General features: G+C 47.8%; 1 protein-coding gene across 1 annotated transcript in view; it reads left to right on the top strand.

Annotated features, from left to right (window-relative positions):
* The window catches only part of LOC126424676 (transcription factor HES-1-like), a 416,528-nt gene that overhangs the window by 372,952 nt on the left and 21,951 nt on the right, over nucleotides 1–21,625 (top strand). The window contains exons 4-5 of the mRNA XM_050087405.1: nucleotides 5,981–6,294; nucleotides 12,489–12,606. Coding sequence (XP_049943362.1) covers nucleotides 5,981–6,294; nucleotides 12,489–12,606 — 432 coding nt within the window. The remainder of the gene's footprint in view (nucleotides 1–5,980; nucleotides 6,295–12,488; nucleotides 12,607–21,625) is intronic.

Raw genomic sequence — 21,625 nt, 5'->3', positions numbered from 1 at the left:
CACACAACACCCAGTCATCACGAGGCAGAGAAAATCCCTGACCCCGCCGGGAATCGAACCCGGGCGCGGGAAGCGAGAACGCTACCGCACGACCACGAGCTGCGGACAGTGCCCTGGAAGAAGAACGCTTTGGGTAGAGTATGCAACCACTCTGTCACAGCTTGCTTCACTTCTTCTTCTGATCCATAGTGGCGCCACAAGGGTGCTGCGTTAGTGGCCTAGCAACGTGGAAATCACAGGGATTGAAGCCAGGGCTATATGCAAGGTGGTCTACCACTTCCCACTTCCACGACGCCAAAAGACCGTGCGTTTGTTTCGCAACATGAGGCCAAGCATTGTCGTGCAATAAGATGATGCCAATTGTAAGGTTACCCCAGCGTTTATTCTCGACGGAGAACGTCGCGCTATTTTTTTCGCGTTTATTGTATCTTTGAGGAGGAACTCCACTAGCAGAGGCTCCTGCTCGCTGAAAAGCACAGTCAACATGATATTACCAGCTAATGTTGTGGAAAGGATTTTCTTTGGTTGAGGTGAAACTGCATGCTCCCACTGCATACTCTCACGCTTGTATTCCGGTTGAATCAATACGCATATGGATTCATCTCCAGGAATCATCTTGGAAATGAAATCGCCGATCTCGTTCTGATAACACGTCAAATGTTTCAGTGATATTCCTATTCTCCTGTGTCGCTGTTGCTCAGATAGACATTTGGGGACCGACAGAGCACAAACGATCTGGTAAACGAGTTTATTGCACACAATGGTATGCACACTGCCATGGAAAACCTGTACTTGAGCAGTAATGACACCCAAGGTGACCTGTGTACCAGTTCGAATGGAATTGTCAGCAACAGCAACTGTCTCATCGGGAGTATGATTCGTCACCCGCCCGTGTTGCGAGCATCATCCGTGAGTGTCTCCTTGCCATGACGAAAATGCTGACACCACTTGCGCACTGTTTTGTCTCAAACACAGTTCGCACAATACATACTCTGCATTCTCCTGTGTATGTCCGCTGGATGGACACCTTCACCGCAAACAAAGTACGAGGGCCGTTCAGAAAGTAACCTCCGGTTGATTTAAAAAAATACACCAAGTTAAATAAAAATATTTTAATATATACATCTTACAACTACATCTTTGCACTATTTTTCTACATAGTCTGCATAGCGATTGAGGCACTTATCGTATCTCTTCACAAGCTTTGAAATTCCTTCTGCATAAAAATCACCCGATTGTGCCTGGAGCCAGCCTGTGACCGCATCTTTGAGCTCTTCATCGTCATCAAACCGCTGTGACCCGAGCCATTTCTTCAAATGCGTGAAGAGGTGATAATCACTTGGCGCCAGGTCTGGGCTGTAAGGTGGATGGTTGATAACGTCCCACTTGAAGGACTCAAGAAGGGCCGTTGTTCTGCGAGCAGAGTGAGGACGGGCGTTATCGTGCAAAAAAACGATACCGGAAGTCAGCATGCCACGGCGTTTGTTCTGTATAGCCCGTCGTAACTTTTTTATTGTTTCACAGTACACGTCTTGATTAATGGTCGTACCACGTTCCATGAATTCAACCAACAACACCCCTTTGGCATCCCAAAACACCGTTGCCATCAGTTTTCTGGCAGAAAAATCTTGCGAGGCTTTTCTTGGTTTGGTAGGCGAATTTGAATGTGCCCACATCTTTGATTGTTCTTTTGTCTCAGGGTTCACGTACTTAATCCAGGTTTCGTCACCGGTCACGATTCTGTTTAACAATGGTTCTCCTTCGTCCTCATAACGTGACAGAAAGTCTAATGCAGAGGCCATTCTTTGAGTTTTGTGGTGGTCGGTAAGAATTTTGGGCACCCATCGTGTACAGAACTTACGGTAACCCAATCTTGCTGTCACTATCTCGTACAAGAGAGTCTTAGAAATCTGTGGAAAACCAGTAGACAACTCCAACATTGAGAAACGTCGATTTTCACGAACTTTTGCATCAACTGTCTGAACGAGTTCGTCAGTCACCAATGATGGTCTACCACTCCTCTCTTCATCATGAACGTTTTCTCGTCCACTTTTAAATAAACGTACCCATTCACGGACAACTCCTTCACTCATAACTCTTGGTCCGTACACGGCACAAAGTTCACGATGAATAGCTGCTGCAGAATATCCTTTGGCTGTAAAAAACCTTATGACAGCACGCACTTCACATTTGGCGGGGTTTTCTATTGCAGCACACATTTCAAACTGCCACAAAAACTAAACTAGCGCAGGTACGACGTTCACACGACCACGGCTTGATGCCGACTGACCTGTTGAGTGCGTAAACGCACAGATGGCGTCGTTACTCCCCCCACAACCCGCACTGTGACCAATCGGAGGTTACTTTCTGAACCGCCCTCGTATATCACACCCTATTGCTCTTCCTTGGTAACGTTCGTCGCAGGCACCTCCGTTGGTGTGCCACACTGCGCCAAATTTTTCCTGGGGGAGAGAAAGAAACAATGATAAATGACCAACCTCTGCTAACCTGCCACACTACGCCCATGTGCAAAAAAATGTAACATTTGTTATAGCCTACACATAAGTGTTTATCAAAGCATACAGGACTAACATCTCCCTCAACATGTAGTCCGGATATCTGCTACTGGATCTTTTTGTCTGACGAATCTTATCCATTTAACTATTAGGAAGTCTTTTTTATATGGATTGTACACGTGTATGGAAGTGAAATATGGGCTATAAACAGTTTAGATAAGAAAATAATAAAGGCTTCTGAATTGTGGTGCTAGAAGAATTCTCAAGATTAGATGGGTAGGGGATGTAACTAACAAGGAGGTTCTGAGTCGAACCGGGGAGAAAAGAAATTTCTAGCATAACCCACTAGAAGAAGGGATAGGTTGATCGGATGCATTCTGAGACGTCAAGAGATCATGGACTTGGTACTGAAAAAGTGTAGAAAGTAAAAGTTGTAGAGAGAGACCAAGAAGAATAAGCAAGCAGATTCAGAAGGCTATAAGTTGCTGTACTTATTTGGACATGAACAGGCTTGCCCAGGATAGAGGGAGAGCTGCATCAAACCAGTCTTCGGACTGAAGACCACAAAACAACAACTACTACTACTTGACAGTTTCATAGTCCGTGAGGCGCTGACACCTTTCGGCCACAACTGAAACTATTTACAGCTAGCTATTGGATCAGAGCACATCTGTCATGAGATAACTGTGACCCAATGTACGTTTTTGCTCGCTTCCGTCTCTCACTTACGAGGGGTGCTTGAAAAGTTCGTGCAAAGTCCGAGAGATGTTCATGTTTAGTTAGTAGCATCTTTGGAAAGAATGCACACCAAGTTTCGGCCATACTGGTCTATGTCTTTCTGTTTGGCATTCGTGTGAGTCAAGGAAGTAGAGAGATTGTCAAAAAATGGACGAAAAAGAATTTCGTGTGGTGATTAAACATTACTCTATGAAAGATGAAACGCCTCAGCAGACTAAAGAGAGGCTTGATAAAAATTACAGTGATTCTCCACCTTCGATTAGAACAGTTTATAAGTGGTTTCAAAATTTTCGGAGTGGCCATATGGGCACAAGTGATGCTCAACGTTCTGGACGCCCTGTGGAGGATACGACTCCAGAAATCATTGACAAAATCCATGATACGGTGATGGATGACAGAATAGTTAAGGTGCGTGAGATTGATAGTGCTGTGGGCATCTCGAATGAACGGGTACACAATATTTTGCATAAACATTTGGACATCAGAAAGCTATCCGCAAGATGGTTTCTGCGATTGCTCACGCTTGACCAAAAACGAAATCGTGTGAAGTGTTGCGAGGATGGTTTGCAGCTGTTCAGGAATAATCCGCAGGACATTATGCGTCGTTTCGTCACTGTCGATGAAACATGGATATATTACTATATTCCTGAGACCAAACAACAATCTAAACAATGAATTACTAAGGGAGAATCTGCACCAAAAAAGGCGAAGACCATTCCTTCGACCGGAAAGGTTATGGCGACTATCTTTTGGAATTCGCAAGGGATAATCCCCATCGACTATCCTGAAAGGGGTAAAACTATTACAGATGCATATTAGCCATCGTTATTGGACTGTTTGAAGTCCGAGCTGCAAAGAAAAAATACGCCGGTGATTGGACCGCAAAAAAGTCCTATTCCATCACGAGAATACACCAGCACGCACCTCAGCAGTTGTGGTCACAAAATTAATGAAAATAGGATTCCAACTCGTTTCACATCTCCCCTATTCTCCAGACTTGGCTCCCTCGGACCACTGTTAGTTCCCCAATTTGAAGAAATGGCTGGCAGGACAAAGATTTTATTCGAACGAGGAGATGGTTGCAGCAACTAATAGCTTTTCTGCAGACTTGGATAATTCCTATTATTCTGAAGGAATCAACAAATTAGAACAGCGTTGCACGAAGTGTATAAATCTAAAAGGAGACTACAGCATTGGCCATTAAAATTGCTACACCACGAAGATGACGTGCTACAGACGCGAAATTTAAGCGACAGCAAGATGATGCTGTGATATGCAAATGATTAGCCTTTCAGAGCATTCACACAAGGTTGGCGCCGCTGGCGACACCTACGACGTGCTGACATGAGGAAAGTTTCCAATCGATTTGTCATACACAAACAGCAGTTGACCGGCGTTGCCTGGTGAAACGTTGTTGTGATGCTCGTGTAAGGAGGAGAAATGCGTACCATCACGTTTATGACTTTGATAAAGGTCGGGTTGTAGCCTATCGTGATTGCGGTTTATCGTATCGCGACACTGCTGCTTGCGTTGGTTGAGATCCAATGACTGTTAGCAGAATATGGAATCGGTGGGTTCATGAGGGTAATACGGAACGCCGTGCTGGATCCCAACGGCCTCGTGTCACTAGCAGTCGAGATGACAGGCTTCTTATCCGCATGGCCGTAACGGATCGTACAGCCACGTTTCGATCCCTGAGTCAACAGATGGGGACGTTTGTAAGACAACAACTACCTGCACGAACAGTTCGACGACGTTTGCAACAGCATGGACTGTCAGCTCGGAGACCACGGCTGCGGTTACCCTTGACGCTGCATCACAGGCAGGAGCGCCTGCGATGGTGTACTCAACGACGAACCTGGGTGTACGAATGGCAAAACGTCATTTTTTCGGATGAATGCAGGTTCTGTTTACTGCGTCATGATGGTCGCGTCCGTGTGTGGCGACATCGCGTTGAACGCACCTTGGAAGCGTGTATTCGTCATCGCCATATTGGCGTATCACCCGGTGTGATGGTATGGGGTGCCATTGGTTACACGTCTCGCTCACCTCTTGTTCGCATTGATGGCACTTTGAACAGTGGACGTTACATTTCAGATGTGTTTCGACCCGTGGCTCTACCCTTCATTCGATCCCTGCGAAACCTTACATTTCAGCTGGATAATTCACGACCGCATGTAGCAGGTCCTGTACGGACCTTTCTGGATACAGAAAATGTTCGACTGCTGCCCTGGCCAGCATATTCTCCAGATCTCTCACCAACTGAAAACGTCTGGTCAATGGTGGCCGAGCAACTGGCTCGTCACAATACGCCAGTCACTACTCTTCATGAACTGTGGTATTCTGTTGAAGCTGCATGGGCAGCTGTACCTGTGCACGCCATCGAAGCTCTGTTTGACTCAATGCCCAGGCGTATCAAGGCTGTTATTACGGCCAGAAGTGGTTATTCTGGGTTCCGATTTCTCATGATCTATGCACCCAAATTGCGTGAAAATTTAATCACATGTGAGTTCTAGTATAATATATTTGTCCAACGAATACCCGTTTATCATCTGTATTTCTTCTTGGTGTAGCAATTTTAATGGGCAGTAGTGTAGGTTTTATTTTTGAACAGACTTTTCAAACGCCCCTCGTACATAAGCGCGATGCGAGGTGCTTTGCTTCAATTTTTCGCACACGCTCAGTGTATCTTGGAGTGTGAGACGGAGCGATCGACGGTCCGGCAGGTGGGCCGCTTCCTGGAGTCGCCCGAGGTGGTGCTGGCACCGCCCGAGCCGCACGCGTCGCTCAAGCAGCGCCTGCTGCGCCACCTGGAGAGCTGCGTGGCCGAGCTGGACCTGGACCTGGGGCTGGCGATGCGCGCCGAGGAGAGCTCCAAGCCCGACTCGAGCTCGGGCCAGGCGCAGGCCCCGCTGCCCGGCTCCTCCTGCTCCTCCTCGTCCGCCTCCGCCTCGTCCGCCGCCTCCAGCACCGCCCCCGCGCCCGGCGCCCCCGCCGCCAGGGGCGACGAGAACAACAACCGCGGCCAGCGCACGCACAGGTGAGTGGCGCCACCTTTCGGTCGCTGTCTGCGTAAAAAACCCCCAACCTCACCTCTCTCTTTGTTATCATTTCATTCTGCTGATGGGACCGCTGGCAGAACCATAATGGTGCTCTTCAACCAAACGATGGCAAAATTTTGTACATACAGAGCGAAAATTAAGAAAACCAACAAACTTGTGGAACGGATATCTGACTGGAAATGGAGGGAAAACGGTCTTGTGAACATGTGGCCGCAAAAAAAGACGGTGCATGTGCAGTGACAACAAATCTCCCGAGAACATGGTACAGAGCTACATTGCATCCATGTCGCATCATATGTTTAGTTTCCTCCAACGGATGCAATACACGTGTTACCAAGTCACATCGTGGATTGCTGCACTTTTCTCTGAATAGTGTCACTGATATTGTGAACACATTGTTGAAGGGACTGCACATCAGGAACCGGTTTAGCATAACTAACTTTGTGTTCTGCCTTACGGCAGGCCTTGTCATGGGGGAAGCCTCGTCAGAGAGGTCCACCACTTGAGCGTCTAGGGAAATGATTCCAGTTGTGGCTTCCCGGTGCCTTCCACTGGTGATGATGAAATGATAATGAGGACAACACAACACCCAGTCCATGAGTGGAGAAAATCTCCGACCCAGCCGGGAATCGAACCCGGGCCCCTTGGCTTGACAGACTGCCATGCTGACCTCTCAGCTTTCGAGACGGACCAGTTCAGCATACACAACACTTTTCAGATGCCCCCAAAGGTGAAAATCCAGGAGGTTTAAATCCAGTGATTTTGCAGGACATGCTACAGGGTCTCCATGAGTGATCCAATGTCCAGGCAAGATGCTGTTGTGTCAGCGAACTGGGGTAGTGCTCTGTCATGCAGAAACCACATAACCTGTCAAATTCATAGTTATCAATCCTCCAATAACCATTCTTATATGAGCAACAGAAGAATACGCAATTAAAGACTTTAAATCAATCTGACGAAAACAAATAAATCTAACAATAACCCCATTGCCAAAGGCACGTCCTCAAGCAGCCTAGCAGAGTATTCTTCAGGAAGTCGAGGTACCTTCCTCCATCAAGGCATTTTGGAATAATAACTGGTCCAAGCACGTGGTCGCCAAGAATCACTGCCCATACATTGGTGCTGAACCGATGCTGATGAGCTGCCTCAAGCATTCCCCAAGGATTGTCTGTAGTCCACAGTTGACGACTATGTAGATTGATGATGCCAGTTCAGATAAAGGTTGCTTTTTTTGGTAGAGAGGACTGATGACGGAAATCCCGTAATTGTGATGGCCTGGTGCAGAAACCGTCGACAAAATGCTACCCGTAGAGGGAAATCAATTTCTGATAATCCTTGCACTTGTTGCAGGTGACAGGGGTGGTATCCGTTGTCTTGCAGGATACACATAATCGTACTTTGGCCTACGCCATGTTGGCAGGCCTCTTGCCTGGAGCTTGTACTAGGGTTCGTCTCAATATCCTGTTGATCCCAGTCCTACAAGTCTGCTATACGCACAGTCCACGACCAGCCTGCATGCTCGTCCGTCTGAAAGGACCCATGATTACACAAACCCGAAGAAAGCTTGAAATGTTCGAAGTGGCTGGTGTCTGTGAGGGTCCTTGTTTTGGTACAGCTGTGCTTCCTCTCAACCGTTTCCATCTGTTTGGGCGTAGATAAACACCACCGTGGCTTGTTCCTGATATTGAATACTGGACCATTCTGCTGCTTACAGTATGCTACAATAATCATACAGCCTGCAAACAAACAAGGAACACACGGTGCGTGGTCAGAAGAACTGTCATTCTTCAGTGCCATCTGCCGTGGCAACGATGCGTTTCCAGACTCATGTTCATAGCACCTTTCTTCCTCTATTTCCAGTGTGGAATCCGTCCCTACAATTTGTCAGTTTTATTAATAGAATGAAATTTTCACTCTACAGCGGAGTGTGCGCTGATATGAAACTATCTGGTAGATTAAAACTGTGTGCCATACCAAGACTTAAACCTGGGACCTTTCCCTTTCGTGGGAAAATGCGCTACTGACTAGAAGTTTTAGTCTTGCAAGATTCGCAGGAGAGCTTCTGTAAAGTTTGTAAGGTAGGAGACGAGGTACTGGCAGAAGTAAATCTGTGAGGACGGGCCGTGAGTCGTGCTTGGGTAGCGCAGTCGGTAGAGCACTTGCCCGCGAAAGGCAAAGGTCCTGAGTTCGAGTCTCGGTCCGGCACACAGTTTTAATCTGCCAGGAAGTTTCAGTTTTATTAATGTTCACCCTGTATGAACGGTTGCCAACGTTTCTGGAGATCTTGGAAGCAAGCAGAGAAATTTTCAACTGTGGCGCTTGTAAGCTCATTCGTCACAGCCCATTGGATGTCTTCGACGTCTTGACAAATCTTTCCTGTCAGCCGCGGAAATAAGAAAAAATCGCTAGGCGAGAGGTCGGGCGAATATGGCGGATGTGGGATGGCAACAACAGAATATCTGGCCATATACTCAGTAACAGATATAGCATTATAGGGGTGTTGCATTGTCATGCAGTAAGAAACAGTCCTGAAAATGACGCAGATCGGGGCGGCGACGCCGAATTGCTTCTTGCAAACGTTTCGAGACTTCGATGTAAGGAGTTTGGCTCACTATTTGTCATGAAGGAACATACTCGTGGTCAAATAATCCCTTAATATCAAGGAATGTGATCAACATTGACTTTGTACACGAACTTTGTGGTTTGACTTTTTTCAAGGCTGGTGATTCGTGATCCCACCATTCTGGACTTTGACGCTTCGTGCGAGACTCATACTGCTCGCACCAACTTCCATCTCCAGCGACAATCTTTGATAGGAATGTGTGGAAATTACTTTCCTCTTTCTGTTCATCTGTTAGCGTGTGAGGGACGAGTTTTGCACTAAGTTTCCTTTTCCGCCGGCCGCTGTGGCCGAGCAGTTCTAGGCACTTCAGTCTGAAACAGCGCGACCGCTATGGTCGCAGGTTCGAATCCTGCCTCGGGCGTGGATGTGTGTGCTGTCCTTAGGTTAGTTAGGTTTAAGTAGTTCTAAGTTTAGGGGACTGATGACCTCAGATGTTAAGTCCCATAGTCCTCGGAGCCATTTGAAACATTTTCCCTTTCCCTAACTTTCAGTGTAAAAGCTTACGACACACGTCACGATGCAAATTATTTTCACGATGATCTTGTAATAACTGCCTTACACGCTCCACGTTTGCATCGCTATGGGCTGCAGACGGGAAACTAACTCTCGGATCCTCGCAGAATCCCTGCCTTCAACCAAACATTTTTGTGCAGTTCGAAAGCACGACTTCTTGAAAGTGCCTCTCCAGCATATGCATGCTTTTATCATTGTTCATATTTCACTAGCGGTTTTCCCGAGCTTAACGCAGAACTTAATGTTCACGCTTGGCCGACAATCAGCAGCCATTGCGTCACCGTAACTAATGTGCTAAGAACCCAAACAGTGTGTTTCTTTAACCCTGCCACCTACTGAGTTTGCGAGGAAACATGGCGAAGGTCATTTCAAGGGCGCACATATACTAGGTAACATAGCAACAAAATTTGTTCCTTTTTAGTACTGCTAGCTCGGAAATTAAAAAAAAAAAAACTGTCCTGGAACTTTTCTGACAAGGAGAGTGAAAAATCCCGTACTTCACTAGCTTTCTTTATTGATAACTTAGTTCTGCTGATGCGGGGACTACTGCCAAATCATTGCAAGATTTTTATATGTATACTATTTTTTCTAGTTGCAAGATGGAGTCATTGAGCCCAGCGGTCATTGCCGTTGGAGGGAGTAGGCTGTGGTTTTCATCTCTCTCATCATCAACATACACAACAGGACCCCACACAGTGCACGAACCCATTGCTCTCACATTTACATCATATATACACTTACATAGCTCCCACACACCAGTATCGCACAATTCTTTCTTTTAGCACACAAAATCGTGCTATTGGTTTCCACCATAGGGCAATGTAGATTATTAGTTTCCCTTCATCAGATCTTGGGCCCTAACATTTCCCAGATCCTTCCAGTAGTTTCAGACAAGATGAAGGTGTCAGTAAGGCCGTTTGTTTGGTTCGGTTGGCTCTGATTGTAGAGATAATCTGTTATTTTAGAAATAGTGAGTAAATTTTAATTTTGGATTTAGTGATTATCTTTTATTGAAGAATCACCAGGACTTATCTGATTTGAAAACGAGTTCATAAATGTTATTGCGCATCGTGGAAGTGAACAAAATGTGGATGGTACTGTTAAGAAGAAGGCAAGAGTGACAAAGGCAGGCAAAGGGCTTTAGGAAATGCGGCGCTATGAGATTTAGGAACACAGTCTGTGCAACCAGATAAATCCCTTTGAAATGTGTGAGAGCAACTTTGTGATGAGGTACAGACTGAGCAAGGAGCCAGCCCATAATTTGGTTGAGGAACTGTGGACGTACATGAGGGCCCATCAGAGACCTACAGCCATCCCTTTGCCCTTCAAGATACTTTCGTCTAACAAGTCATGAAATGACTGTATCAGTTGAGCAATGAAACTTCCTGTCAGATTAAAACTGCATGCCGAATTGACAATCGAACTCGGGGCGTATGCATTTCGTGAGCAAGTGCTCTGAGCTACCGAAGCACGACTCACGACTCGTCCTCACAGCTTTACTTCCGCAAGTACCTCGTGTCCTATTTTCTAAACTTCAAAGAAGTTCTCCCGCGAAACTTGCAAGACTAACAGAGATGGCTCTAAGCACTATCGGACTTAACATCTGAGGTCATCAGTCCCCTAGACTTAGAACTACTTAAACCTAACTAAGGATATGACACACATCCATGCCCGAGGCAGGATTCGAACCTGCGACTGTAGCATCCGTGTGGTTCCGGACTGAAGCGCCTAAAACCAAGACTAACACTTCTAGTCAGTACTGCATTTTCCCACGAAAGGCAAAGGTCCCAAGTTTGAGTCTTGGTCTGGCATACTGTTTTAATCTACCAGGAAGTTTCATATTAAATGGTTCAAATGGTTCAAATGGCTCTGAGCACTATGGGACTTACCTGCTGTGGCCATCAGTCCCCTAGAACTTAGAGCTACTTAAACCTAACTAACCTAAGGACATCACACACATCCATGCCGAAGCAGGATTCGAGTCTGCAACTGTAGCAGTCGCGCGGTTCCGGACTGAAGCGCCTAGAACCGCTCGACTACTCTGGCCGGCAGTTTCATATTAGTGCACAATCCACTGCAGAGTGAAAATTTCATTTTTGCTGCTGGACATTTCTTATCAGTAATCATATGCAACGGTTGGTTTTTTTTTTTTCTTCTAGGTTTTAACAACTCTTAACTTCTTGGGACATGGGTCTAATCAAAAGGGGATAGGGACTGACAATTCAGCTGCCATGGCGGCATTGGCAAAGTTGTGAGGGCTCTTCCTGCGCCTACAGTGGAAAACAATATAATATGGTGTTTGGTAGTCATGTCAGCTGGCCACTTCGTGTGTGAGTCGCTGTGCCCACTGCGATGCGCCGTGCCGGTTGAGCAGTCGTCGGGTGAGCGTGCCCACAGCTGCCAGGGTCACTTGCCTTTCATTGGCTGGCACGAGGAGACAAGGCAACATGGCACGGGCCTACCTCGCTTTATCAGGAGCCGCATCGACTCACTACCTAATGGCTTACGGAATTGCACAGAGGTTCGACTGCAATAATGCTACTGCTCGGGGCATTTACCTACCGAACTGATCGGCACAGCGACCAAACGACACTGAATAGGCTTACTGGAGTAGTCCGCCCATGATTTGCTTTCACTGGAGTACACATGTTTGATTTTGAGCAGAAATTCGTCTAATATGGTGCAGATGGGTTCTGGGATTTGGACGATGGAAATGACGATCTAGGCTTCAACTGGCCGCTTCGGGTGTGGGTCGCTGCGCCCACTGTGACGCGCCGTGCCAGGTGATCAGTCATCGGTGAGTGTGCCCACAGCTGCCAGGGTCACTTGCCTTTCATTGGCTGGCATGAGGAGACAAGGCAACACGGCACGTGTCTACCTCGCTTTTTCGCACAGGACACAGGTGTCTGTCCAATTTCGCCTAGAACTTTGCTGTTTTGGAGTTGTGCTGGCAGCTGATGGAAAGGGTGCGCAGAGCCAGAGGTTGACGTGGACAGCTGGGAACCTGGGTACAGCACAGTGTTTGTCACGTTGCAGTGCCAGCGGGAAGGCATCCCCGGGGTCGCTGCTGGGTGGCCGCCTGCTGTCCGCAAGCCAGAGCCCGGAGCCCACGTCGCCGCTGGACGCCACCAACCCCCTGCTCTCCGTCGTACAGGTGACTACACTCCACTACTTTCCTTCTCTAACCTGCTCCACTGTAGTGCCTACCCTACTGCACTGTGGCAACCAGCCGCAGCGTTTTTTTTTTTTTTTTTTTTTAATACAGGGTGAGCACTAAGTCTTGCCCTGATTATAAGAAATTATTACAGAATAATCGTTTGACATAATAATTTAAATTTGATGCCATTACATAGGTTAGTGTTACTACACTCCTGGAAATTGAAATAAGAACACCGTGAATTCATTGTCCCAGGAAGGGGAAACTTTATTGACACATTCCTGGGGTCAGATACATCACATGATCACACTGACAGAACCACAGGCACATAGACACAGGCAACAGAGCACGCACAATGTCGGCACTAGTACAGTGTATATCCACCTTTCGCAGCAATGCAGGCTGCTATTCTCCAATGGAGACGATCGTAGAGATGCTGGATGTAGTCCTGTGGAACGGCTTGCCATGCCATTTCCACCTGGCTCCTCAGTTGGACCAGCGTTCGTACTGGACGTGCGGACCGCGTGAGACGACGCTTCATCCAGTCCCACACATGCTCAATGGGGGACAGATCCGGAGATCTTGCTGGCCAGGGTAGTTGACTTACACCTTCTAGAGCACGTTGGGTGGCACGGGATACATGCGGACGTGCATTGTCCTGTTGGAACAGCAAGTTCCCTTGCCGGTCTAGGAATGGTAGAACGATGGGTTCGATGACGGTTTGGATGTACCGTGCACTATTCAGTGTCCACTCGACGATCACCAGTGGTGTACGGCCAGTGTAGGAGATCGCTCCCCACACCATGATGCCGGGTGTTGGCCCTGTGTGCCTCGGTCGTATGCAGTCCTGATTGTGGCGCTCACCTGCACGGCGCCAAACACGCATACGACCATCATTGGCACCAAGGCAGAAGCGACTCTCATCGCTGAAGACGACACGTCTCCATTCATCCCTCCATTCACGCCTGTCGCGACACCACTGGAGGCGGGCTGCACGATGTTGGGGCGTGAGCGGAAGACGGCCTAACGGTGTGCGGGACCGTAGCCCAGCTTCATGGAGACGGTTGCGAATGGTCCTCCCCGATACCCCAAGAGCAACAGTGTCCCTAATTTGCTGGGAAGTGGCGGTGCGGTCCCCTACGGCACTGCGTAGGATCCTACGGTCTTGGCGTGCATCCGTGCGTCGCTGCGGTCCGGTCCCAGGTCGACGGGCACGTGCACCTTCCGCCGACCACTGGCGACAACATCGATGTACTGTGGAGACCTCACGCCCCACGTGTTGAGCAATTCGGCGGTACGTCCACCTGGCCTCCCGCATGCCCACTATACGCCCTCGCTCAAAGTCCGTCAACTGGACATACGGTTCATGTCCACGCTGTCGCGGCATGCTACCAGTGTTAAAGACTGCGATGGAGCTCCGTATGCCACGGCAAACTGGCTGACACTGACGGCGGCGGTGCACAAATGCTGCGCAGCTAGCGCCATTCGACGGCCAACACCGCGGTTCCTGGTGTGTCCGCTGTGCCGTGCGTGTGATCATTGCTTGTACAGCCCTCTCGCAGTGTCCGGAGCAAGTATGGTGGGTCTGACACACCGGTGTCAATGTGTTCTTTTTTCCATTTCCAGGAGTGTAGTTTATTTAAGACTACTTACGTTAGTTAACCTCAACGTGTGCTCCCTTGGTAGCTCGGAGAGTGTCGAGGTGGTATTCCAGTTCGCACCAGGTGTTTTGTATCGTGTATACTGTCACAGTACCCACAGCGGCTTGTATCCTAGCCTTCAGTTCGTCGACGTCAGCAACTGGTGTGACGAAGACTCTGTCCTTGATGTAGCCCCAGAAAAAAAAGTCAAGGGGCGTAATGACTGGAGAGCAGGGTGGTCAGGGTGTTGGACTGTTCCTTCCAATCCACCGATCCAGAAATGTTTCATCCAGGAAATCATGCACTTTCAAAGCCCAGTGTGTGTGTGTTTTTTTTTTGGGGGGGGGGGGGGGGGTTGCTTCATCTTGCTGGAAAATTATCCATGGTTGATATTCTTCTAACTGTGGGGCTTCGAGCCGAGTACTATATCATCCTTGTCGGACAAGGAGAAACAAATTTCGTCTTCAGTGAAATGTAGTAAAGGACAGTCGTTGTCCAAGTAGCGGGTACTAAACATAATTACACACATGGAAGATAATCCACAGCATGAGTTCATAGCAATATGACCGTGTAGTACAAACAGTGCTACCGAACTGAAAGACATAAGATTACCAAATTTCAAACAAAGCGTCAACTTGATAATGCACATAAAACTGTGGAATCGGCCAGAAAATTTGTGTGGAAATGAAGACACCATTCTGCAACTTCAGCAGTATTTCCGTATTTCTTCGTTCCAGAACAACTGTGGGTTATTTAAACCTTCACAGAGTGTTTTTTCAGTACAACAGGGTGCCATAAGTTTGAAAATGGCAGCTAGTCGACAGTTCGTTCTGATTTACAGATTGTACTAGCTGAGCAGCTTTTCTGCCAGGTGGGTCCGTCCTCCTCGTTGCTTTACGTAACTGCATGCTCCATCTTCTCAGCTGTGTTTAGGCCCTCCTTTAAATTACTCGTCTGGGTGTATAGCCTTAGGGCGTTTTGCCATTCATAAAGTGATGTTCAATCACCACACGAAATTCTTTTTCGTCAATTTTTTGACTATCACTCAACTTCCTTCATTCACACGAATGCCAAACACAAAGAAATAGACCAATATGGTGAAACTTGGTGTGCGTTCTTTCCAAAGATGCTACTAACTAAACATGACCTCGATACGCGCTGGTGGTGCCATCTCTCGGATTTTGCACGGACTTATCAAACGCCCCTCAAAAAAATGTAAGTGAGCAAATTTTCCAGACATAATTCAGCCATTGCTTCATTCACCCATCGTTGCTTCGTTTTCTGTTTCTCCGTGTAGTAAGCCCTGGTGTTTCCTATACATATATAGAGAAAAAAATCAGATAAAGACATGACAACCTCTCCAGGCGAAAGGACGAATGCGCGGATTTCACCGGACGACGTCGTGAACGAAGTACTCTCTGTTCTAGCGAGATAACGTGACACACGACAACCTGCGACGGTCTGCCCCATACTGACACATCCTGTCGACACCTAGCCTTATGCATGGGAATTGTATTCCTTAAAGAATCGACGGTGGGGTTGCTGGTACTCGCAGAAGGCATTGCCTTCTTTCCTGCTGGTCGCTACGTCTTAGGGTGCTATGGAGGTGCAGTTGCATCATTACACCCCTCCCCCCCCCCCCCCCCCCCAACGATGGAACCTCTACGACAGTACCGCCTTTACCGTGTACAGTGTACGGTGTTGACGGACAGGGGCGGTGTGTGGTCGGCCCATCACACACGTCTCGCCCTCATTGATCGGCCCCTACTCTGGTCTCCGCTTCGCTTCCCGCTCGCCGCATTAGCATCCTAACACGCCACCTGTTGCTAAACGGCAGCCGCGTGTGATGTTACGTCACCGCAGCGAGGGGGCGCAAAGCCACACGTCCGCTCCTGAGTGACGAGCAGACCGCCGCTTCGTACGCCACGTCTTGTCAGCAGGCGGACACTCTGCCATAGATACGCTCGAGCGAAAATTCGGCAGTTAACAGACGTGACTTCTACCTCAAAATGTCGCCTGGCCAGTCACCTTCCAGCACTCGCGGTGGACGTTGCGCAACTGGTCCTCGTATCGCCAGACACCAGATAGTCTACACTTAGGTGCACAGGTTGATGCCGTGTTCTCTATTTCCAGAAAGCGTTCGGCAGAGTTCTGCTCTGCAGCGTAGCGAACACAATACCGACGTAGAAAATATCAGCCCCGGTTTGTCACTGGACTGAAGACTTCCGAACAAACAGAACACAGCACGTCATTCTTAACTACAATGAAGTGCCAAAGACATTCAAATACAGAGATATGTAAACAGGCAGAATACGGTGTTGTGGTCGGCAACGCCAATAAAAGACAACAACAAGTGTCTGCTGCAGTTGTCAGATCTATATCTACATCTACATACGTATTCCGCAATCCACCATACGGTGCGTGGCGGAGGGTACCTCGTACCACAACTAGCATTTTCTCTCCCTGTTCCACTCCCAAACAGAACGAGGGAAAAATGACTGCCTATATGCCTCTGTACGAGCCCTATTCTCTCTTACCTTATCTTTGTGGTATTTCGGAGAAATGTAAGTTGGCGGCAGTAAAATAGTACTGCAGTCAGCCTCGAATGTTGGTTCTCTAAATTTCTTCAGTAGCGATTCACGAAAAGAACGCCTCCTTTCCTCTAGAGACTCCCACCCGAGTTCCTGAAGCATTTCCGTAACACTCGCGTGATGATCAAACCTACCAGTAACAAATCTAGCAGCCCGCCTCTGAATTACTTCTATGTTCTCCCTCAGTCCGACCTGGTAGGGATCCCAAACGCTCGAGTAGTATTCAAGAATAGGTCGTATTAGTGTTTTATAAGCGGTCTCCTTTACAGATGAGCCACATCTTCCCAAAATTCTACCAATGAACTGAAGACGACTATCCGCCTTCCCCACAACTGCTTGTCCCACTTCATATCGCTCTGCAGTGTTACGCCCAAATATTTAATCGACGTTACTGTATCAAGCGCTACACTACTAATGGAGTATTCAAACATTACGGGATTCTTTTTCCTATTCATCTGCATTAATTTACATTTATCTATATTTAGAGTTAGCTACCATTCTTTACACCAATCGCAAATCCTGTCCAAGTCATCTTGTATCCTCCTACAGTCACTCAACGACGACACCTTCCCGTACACCACAGCGTCATCAGCAAACAGCCGCACATTGCTATCCACCCTATCCAAAAGATCATTTATATAGATAGAAAACAACAGCGGACCTACCACACTTCCCTGGGGCAATCCAGATGATACCCTCATCTCCGATGAACACTCACCATCGAGGACAATGTACTGGATTCTATTACTTAAGAAGTCTTCGAGCCACTCACATATTTGGGAACCAATCCCATATGCTCGTACCTTATTTAGGAGTCTGCAGTGGGGCACCGAGTCAAACGCTTTCCGGAAGTCAACGAATATGGCATCCATCTGATACCCTTCATCCATGGTTCCCAAGATATCATGTGAAAAAAGGGCGAGTTGCGTTTCGCAGGAGCGATACTTTCTAAAGCCGTGCTGATGTATGGACAGCAACTTCTCTGTCTCAAGGAAATTCATTATATTCGAACTTGGAATATGTTCGAGAATCCTGCAACAAACCGATGTTAAGGATATTGGTCTGTAATTTTGAGGATCCGTCCTTCTACCCTTCTTATATACACGCGTCACCTGCGCTTTTTTCCAATCGCTCGGGACTTTATGTTGGGCAAGAGATTCGCGATAAACGCAAGCTAAGTAAGGAGCCAATGCAGTAGAGTGCTCCCTGTAAAACCGAATTGGAATCCTATCAGGACCTTGCGATTTTTTTATTTTCAACCCATTCATCTGCTTCACAACCCCAGGGATGTCTATCACTATGTCCTCCATACGGGAATCTGTACGAGACTCAAAACGGCGGTATGTTTGTACGATCCTCCTGCTTGAAAGATTTCTCAAATGCTAAATTTAAAATTTCAGCTTTCGTTTTGCTGTCTTCCGTTGCCAGGCCAGACTGATCAGTGAGTGACTGGATGGAAGCCTTCGACCCGCTTACCGATTTTACGTAAGACCAGAATTTCCTTGGGTTTTCAGCAAGATCTTTTGCTAAGGTATGACGGTGGTAGTGGTTGAATGCTCCGCGCATCACTCTTTTCACAGCAGCACGAATCTCTACTAACTTTTGCCTGTCCTCATTCTCCCAATCTTTCTTGTACCGCGAGTGCAACTGCCTTTGCTTCCTGAGCATTCTCCGAATTGCGCTGTTAAACCACCGTGGGTCTTCTCCGTCCGTAGCACACTTTCTTGGCACATACTTGTCCAATGCGTGATTACAATGTGTTTAAAATTTGCCCATAATTCTTCCACGTCCATCGTACCGGAAGTAAATGAAGTCGATTCATTTACTAAGTGGGATGCTAACAACTGCTTATCTGCTCTTCCTAGTAAGAATACTCTCCTAGCCTTCTTGACCGACTTTTTAACTTTCGTAACCATAGCCGTAATGACAACATCATGATCACTAATCCCTGTTTCAACACTGACACCGTCGATGAGGTCTGGTCTGTTCGTGGCTACCAGATCTAAAATATTTCCATTACGCGTTGGCTGTCGATTTAGCTGCTCAAGACAGTTTTCGGATAATGTGTTCAAAAGTAATTCACACGGCGGCTTGTCTGTAATGAATCCATAGACATCCCAGTCTATACTAGGTTTGTTGAAGTCGCCTCCGACTAATATAGCATGATCCGGGTACTTCTGCGATACAGAATGTAAACTCCCTTTGAATGATCCTAGAACTGTCCCGGTGGAACCTGGTGGCCGGTAATAACACCCCACAATCAACTTTTATTTCCCCTAGCCCTGTTAAACGTGTCCAGATAACTTCACAATCACAGTCTACGTCGACCTCAGTAGACAAAATATTTTTGTCAACTGCAGTGAAGACAGCACCTCCTACGATGTCTAATCTGTCTTTCCGATACACGTTCCAAGCCGCATTAAATATTTCAGAACTTCCTATCTCAGGGTTCAGCCAGGTCTCAGTCCCGAGAATATTTTGCGCGCCACACGCTTCCTGGAGGGCAGTAAATTCAGGAACTTTATTCCGAACACTCTGAAAATTTACTGCTAATATCTTGATAGCTGAAGTGTCTTTACACTGAGCGCGTCCTGATTTCCGTGCCTGCAGGTCAACAGGTGAGTGTTCACCAGGACACCTCGCACTACTGCCTAGCCTAAAAAACCCCCATGTGCACGCCACAAGTACTCTGCTACCCGAATAGCCGCTTCCTTTGTGTAGTGCACCCTTGACCTATCTTGGGGCGTCCTACAATTCCCCATCCAATAGCGCAAGTCTAGAAATCTGCAGCCAAGACCGTCACAGAGTCGACGAAGTCTCTGGTTGAGACCCTCCACTCGGCAACGCCTATACAAGACAACAACAAGTGTCTGGCACAATAGCAGGTTATCAACGTAGTGTTATAGACGGTGCACGAGCGATGGGACACAGCGTCTCCGAAGTAGCGATGAAGTGGGGGTTTTCCCGTACGACCATTTCACGAGTGTGCCCTGAATATCAGGAATCAGGTAAAACATCAAATCTATGACATCGCAGCGGCCGGGAAAAGATCCTGCAAGAACAGGACCAACGACGACTGAAGAGAATCGTTCAACGTGATGGAAGTGCAACCCTTCCGCAAATTGCTGCGATTTCGATGTTGGGCCATCAACAAGTGTCAGCGTTCGAACCATTCAACAAAACATAATCGATATCCGCGCGGCCACTCCGCGCGATCGATAGGGGCATTCGGAGCCGAGGGCCCACTCGTGTATCTTTGATCACCGCACTGCACAAAGCTTTACGGCTCACCAGGGCCCGTCAGCACCGACATTGGACTGTTGATGACTGGAAACAGGCTGCCTGGTCGGACGAGGCTCGCTTCAAATTGTATAGAGCGAATGGACGTGTACGGGTATGGAGACCTCATGAATCCACGGACTCTGCATTTCAGCAGGGGACTGTTATAGCTTGTGGAGGCTCTGTAATGGTGTGGGGCGTGTGCAGTTGGAGTGATATGGGACTCCTGATGCGGCTAGATACGAGTCTGACAGGTGACACGTACGTAAGTATCATTTCTGATCACCTGCATCCATTCATGTCCATTGTACATTCCGACGGAAGTGGGTGATTCCAGCAGTACAGTGCGACACCCCACACGTCCAAAACTGCTACAGAGTGGCTCCAGGAACACTCTTCTCAGTTTAAACACTTCCGCTGGCCCCAGACATGAACCTTATTGAGCATATCTGGGATGCCTTGCAACTGTTCAAAGAGATCTCCACCCGCCTCTTTCATACTGTTTTAGATTTACGGACAGCCCTGCAGGATTCATTGTGTCAATTCCCTCCATCACTACTTCAGACATTTGTCGAGTCCATGCCACGTCGTGTTGCGGCACCTCTGCGTGCTCGCGGGGGCCCTACACAATATCAGGCAGGTGTACCAGGTTATTTGGCTTTTCAGAGTGTGTTCAGACATACAAGTTACATCGGGGCAACACTGAGGTCCCAAAATTCACGGGAGCGCGATAGGTACTTATGCAGATGACCGTAATATTGCGTACACAAGGTATAAAAGGGCAGTGCATTGGCAGAGCTCTCATTTATACTCAGGTGATTGATGTGAAAAAGTTTGCGACGTGACTGTGGCCGCATGATGGGAACTGACAGACTTTGAAGACGGAGTGGTACTTGGAGCTAGACGCAGGGGATATTCCATTTCGGATATCGTTGTAGAATTCAATATTCCGAGATCCACAGTGTTAAGTGTGTGTCGCGAATACCAGATATCAGCGATTACTTCTCACCGCGGTCTACCAAGGGCAGCTGCGTTTGCGTAGCGTTTTCAGTGCTACAGACAAGATACAGTGCGTGAAACAACCGCAGGAATCAATGTGCGGCGTGTGACGAGCGTATGAGTTACGAGAGTGTGGTGCAATCTGATATTAATAGGATATGGCAGCAGACGACGTACGTGCCCGTCTTTCCTAACAATACGACATCGCCTGAAGCGCCTCTCTAGGACTAGCGACGATTGTGGTTACACCCTAGGCGACTGGAAAACCGCGGCCTGGCCAGATGACTCCCGATTTCAGTTGGTAAAAGCTGACGGTAGAGTTCGAGAGTGGCGCAGACCCCCACTAAGCTATGGACCCAAGTTGTCAACAAGGCACTGTGCAAGCTGGTATCACCTCCATGATGGCGTTTAATGGGTCCACTGGTCCAGCTGAACCGATCATTGACTTAAATGGCTATGTTCGGCTACTTGGAGACGGACCCAAGTTGTCAACAGGGCCCTGTGGAA

This window comes from Schistocerca serialis, chromosome 10 (assembly GCF_023864345.2).
Source record: "Schistocerca serialis cubense isolate TAMUIC-IGC-003099 chromosome 10, iqSchSeri2.2, whole genome shotgun sequence".
Taxonomy (NCBI): Eukaryota; Metazoa; Arthropoda; class Insecta; order Orthoptera; family Acrididae; genus Schistocerca; species Schistocerca serialis.
Note: the sequence above shows the minus strand (reverse complement) of the source record. Positions and strands in the feature narration are given on the sequence as shown.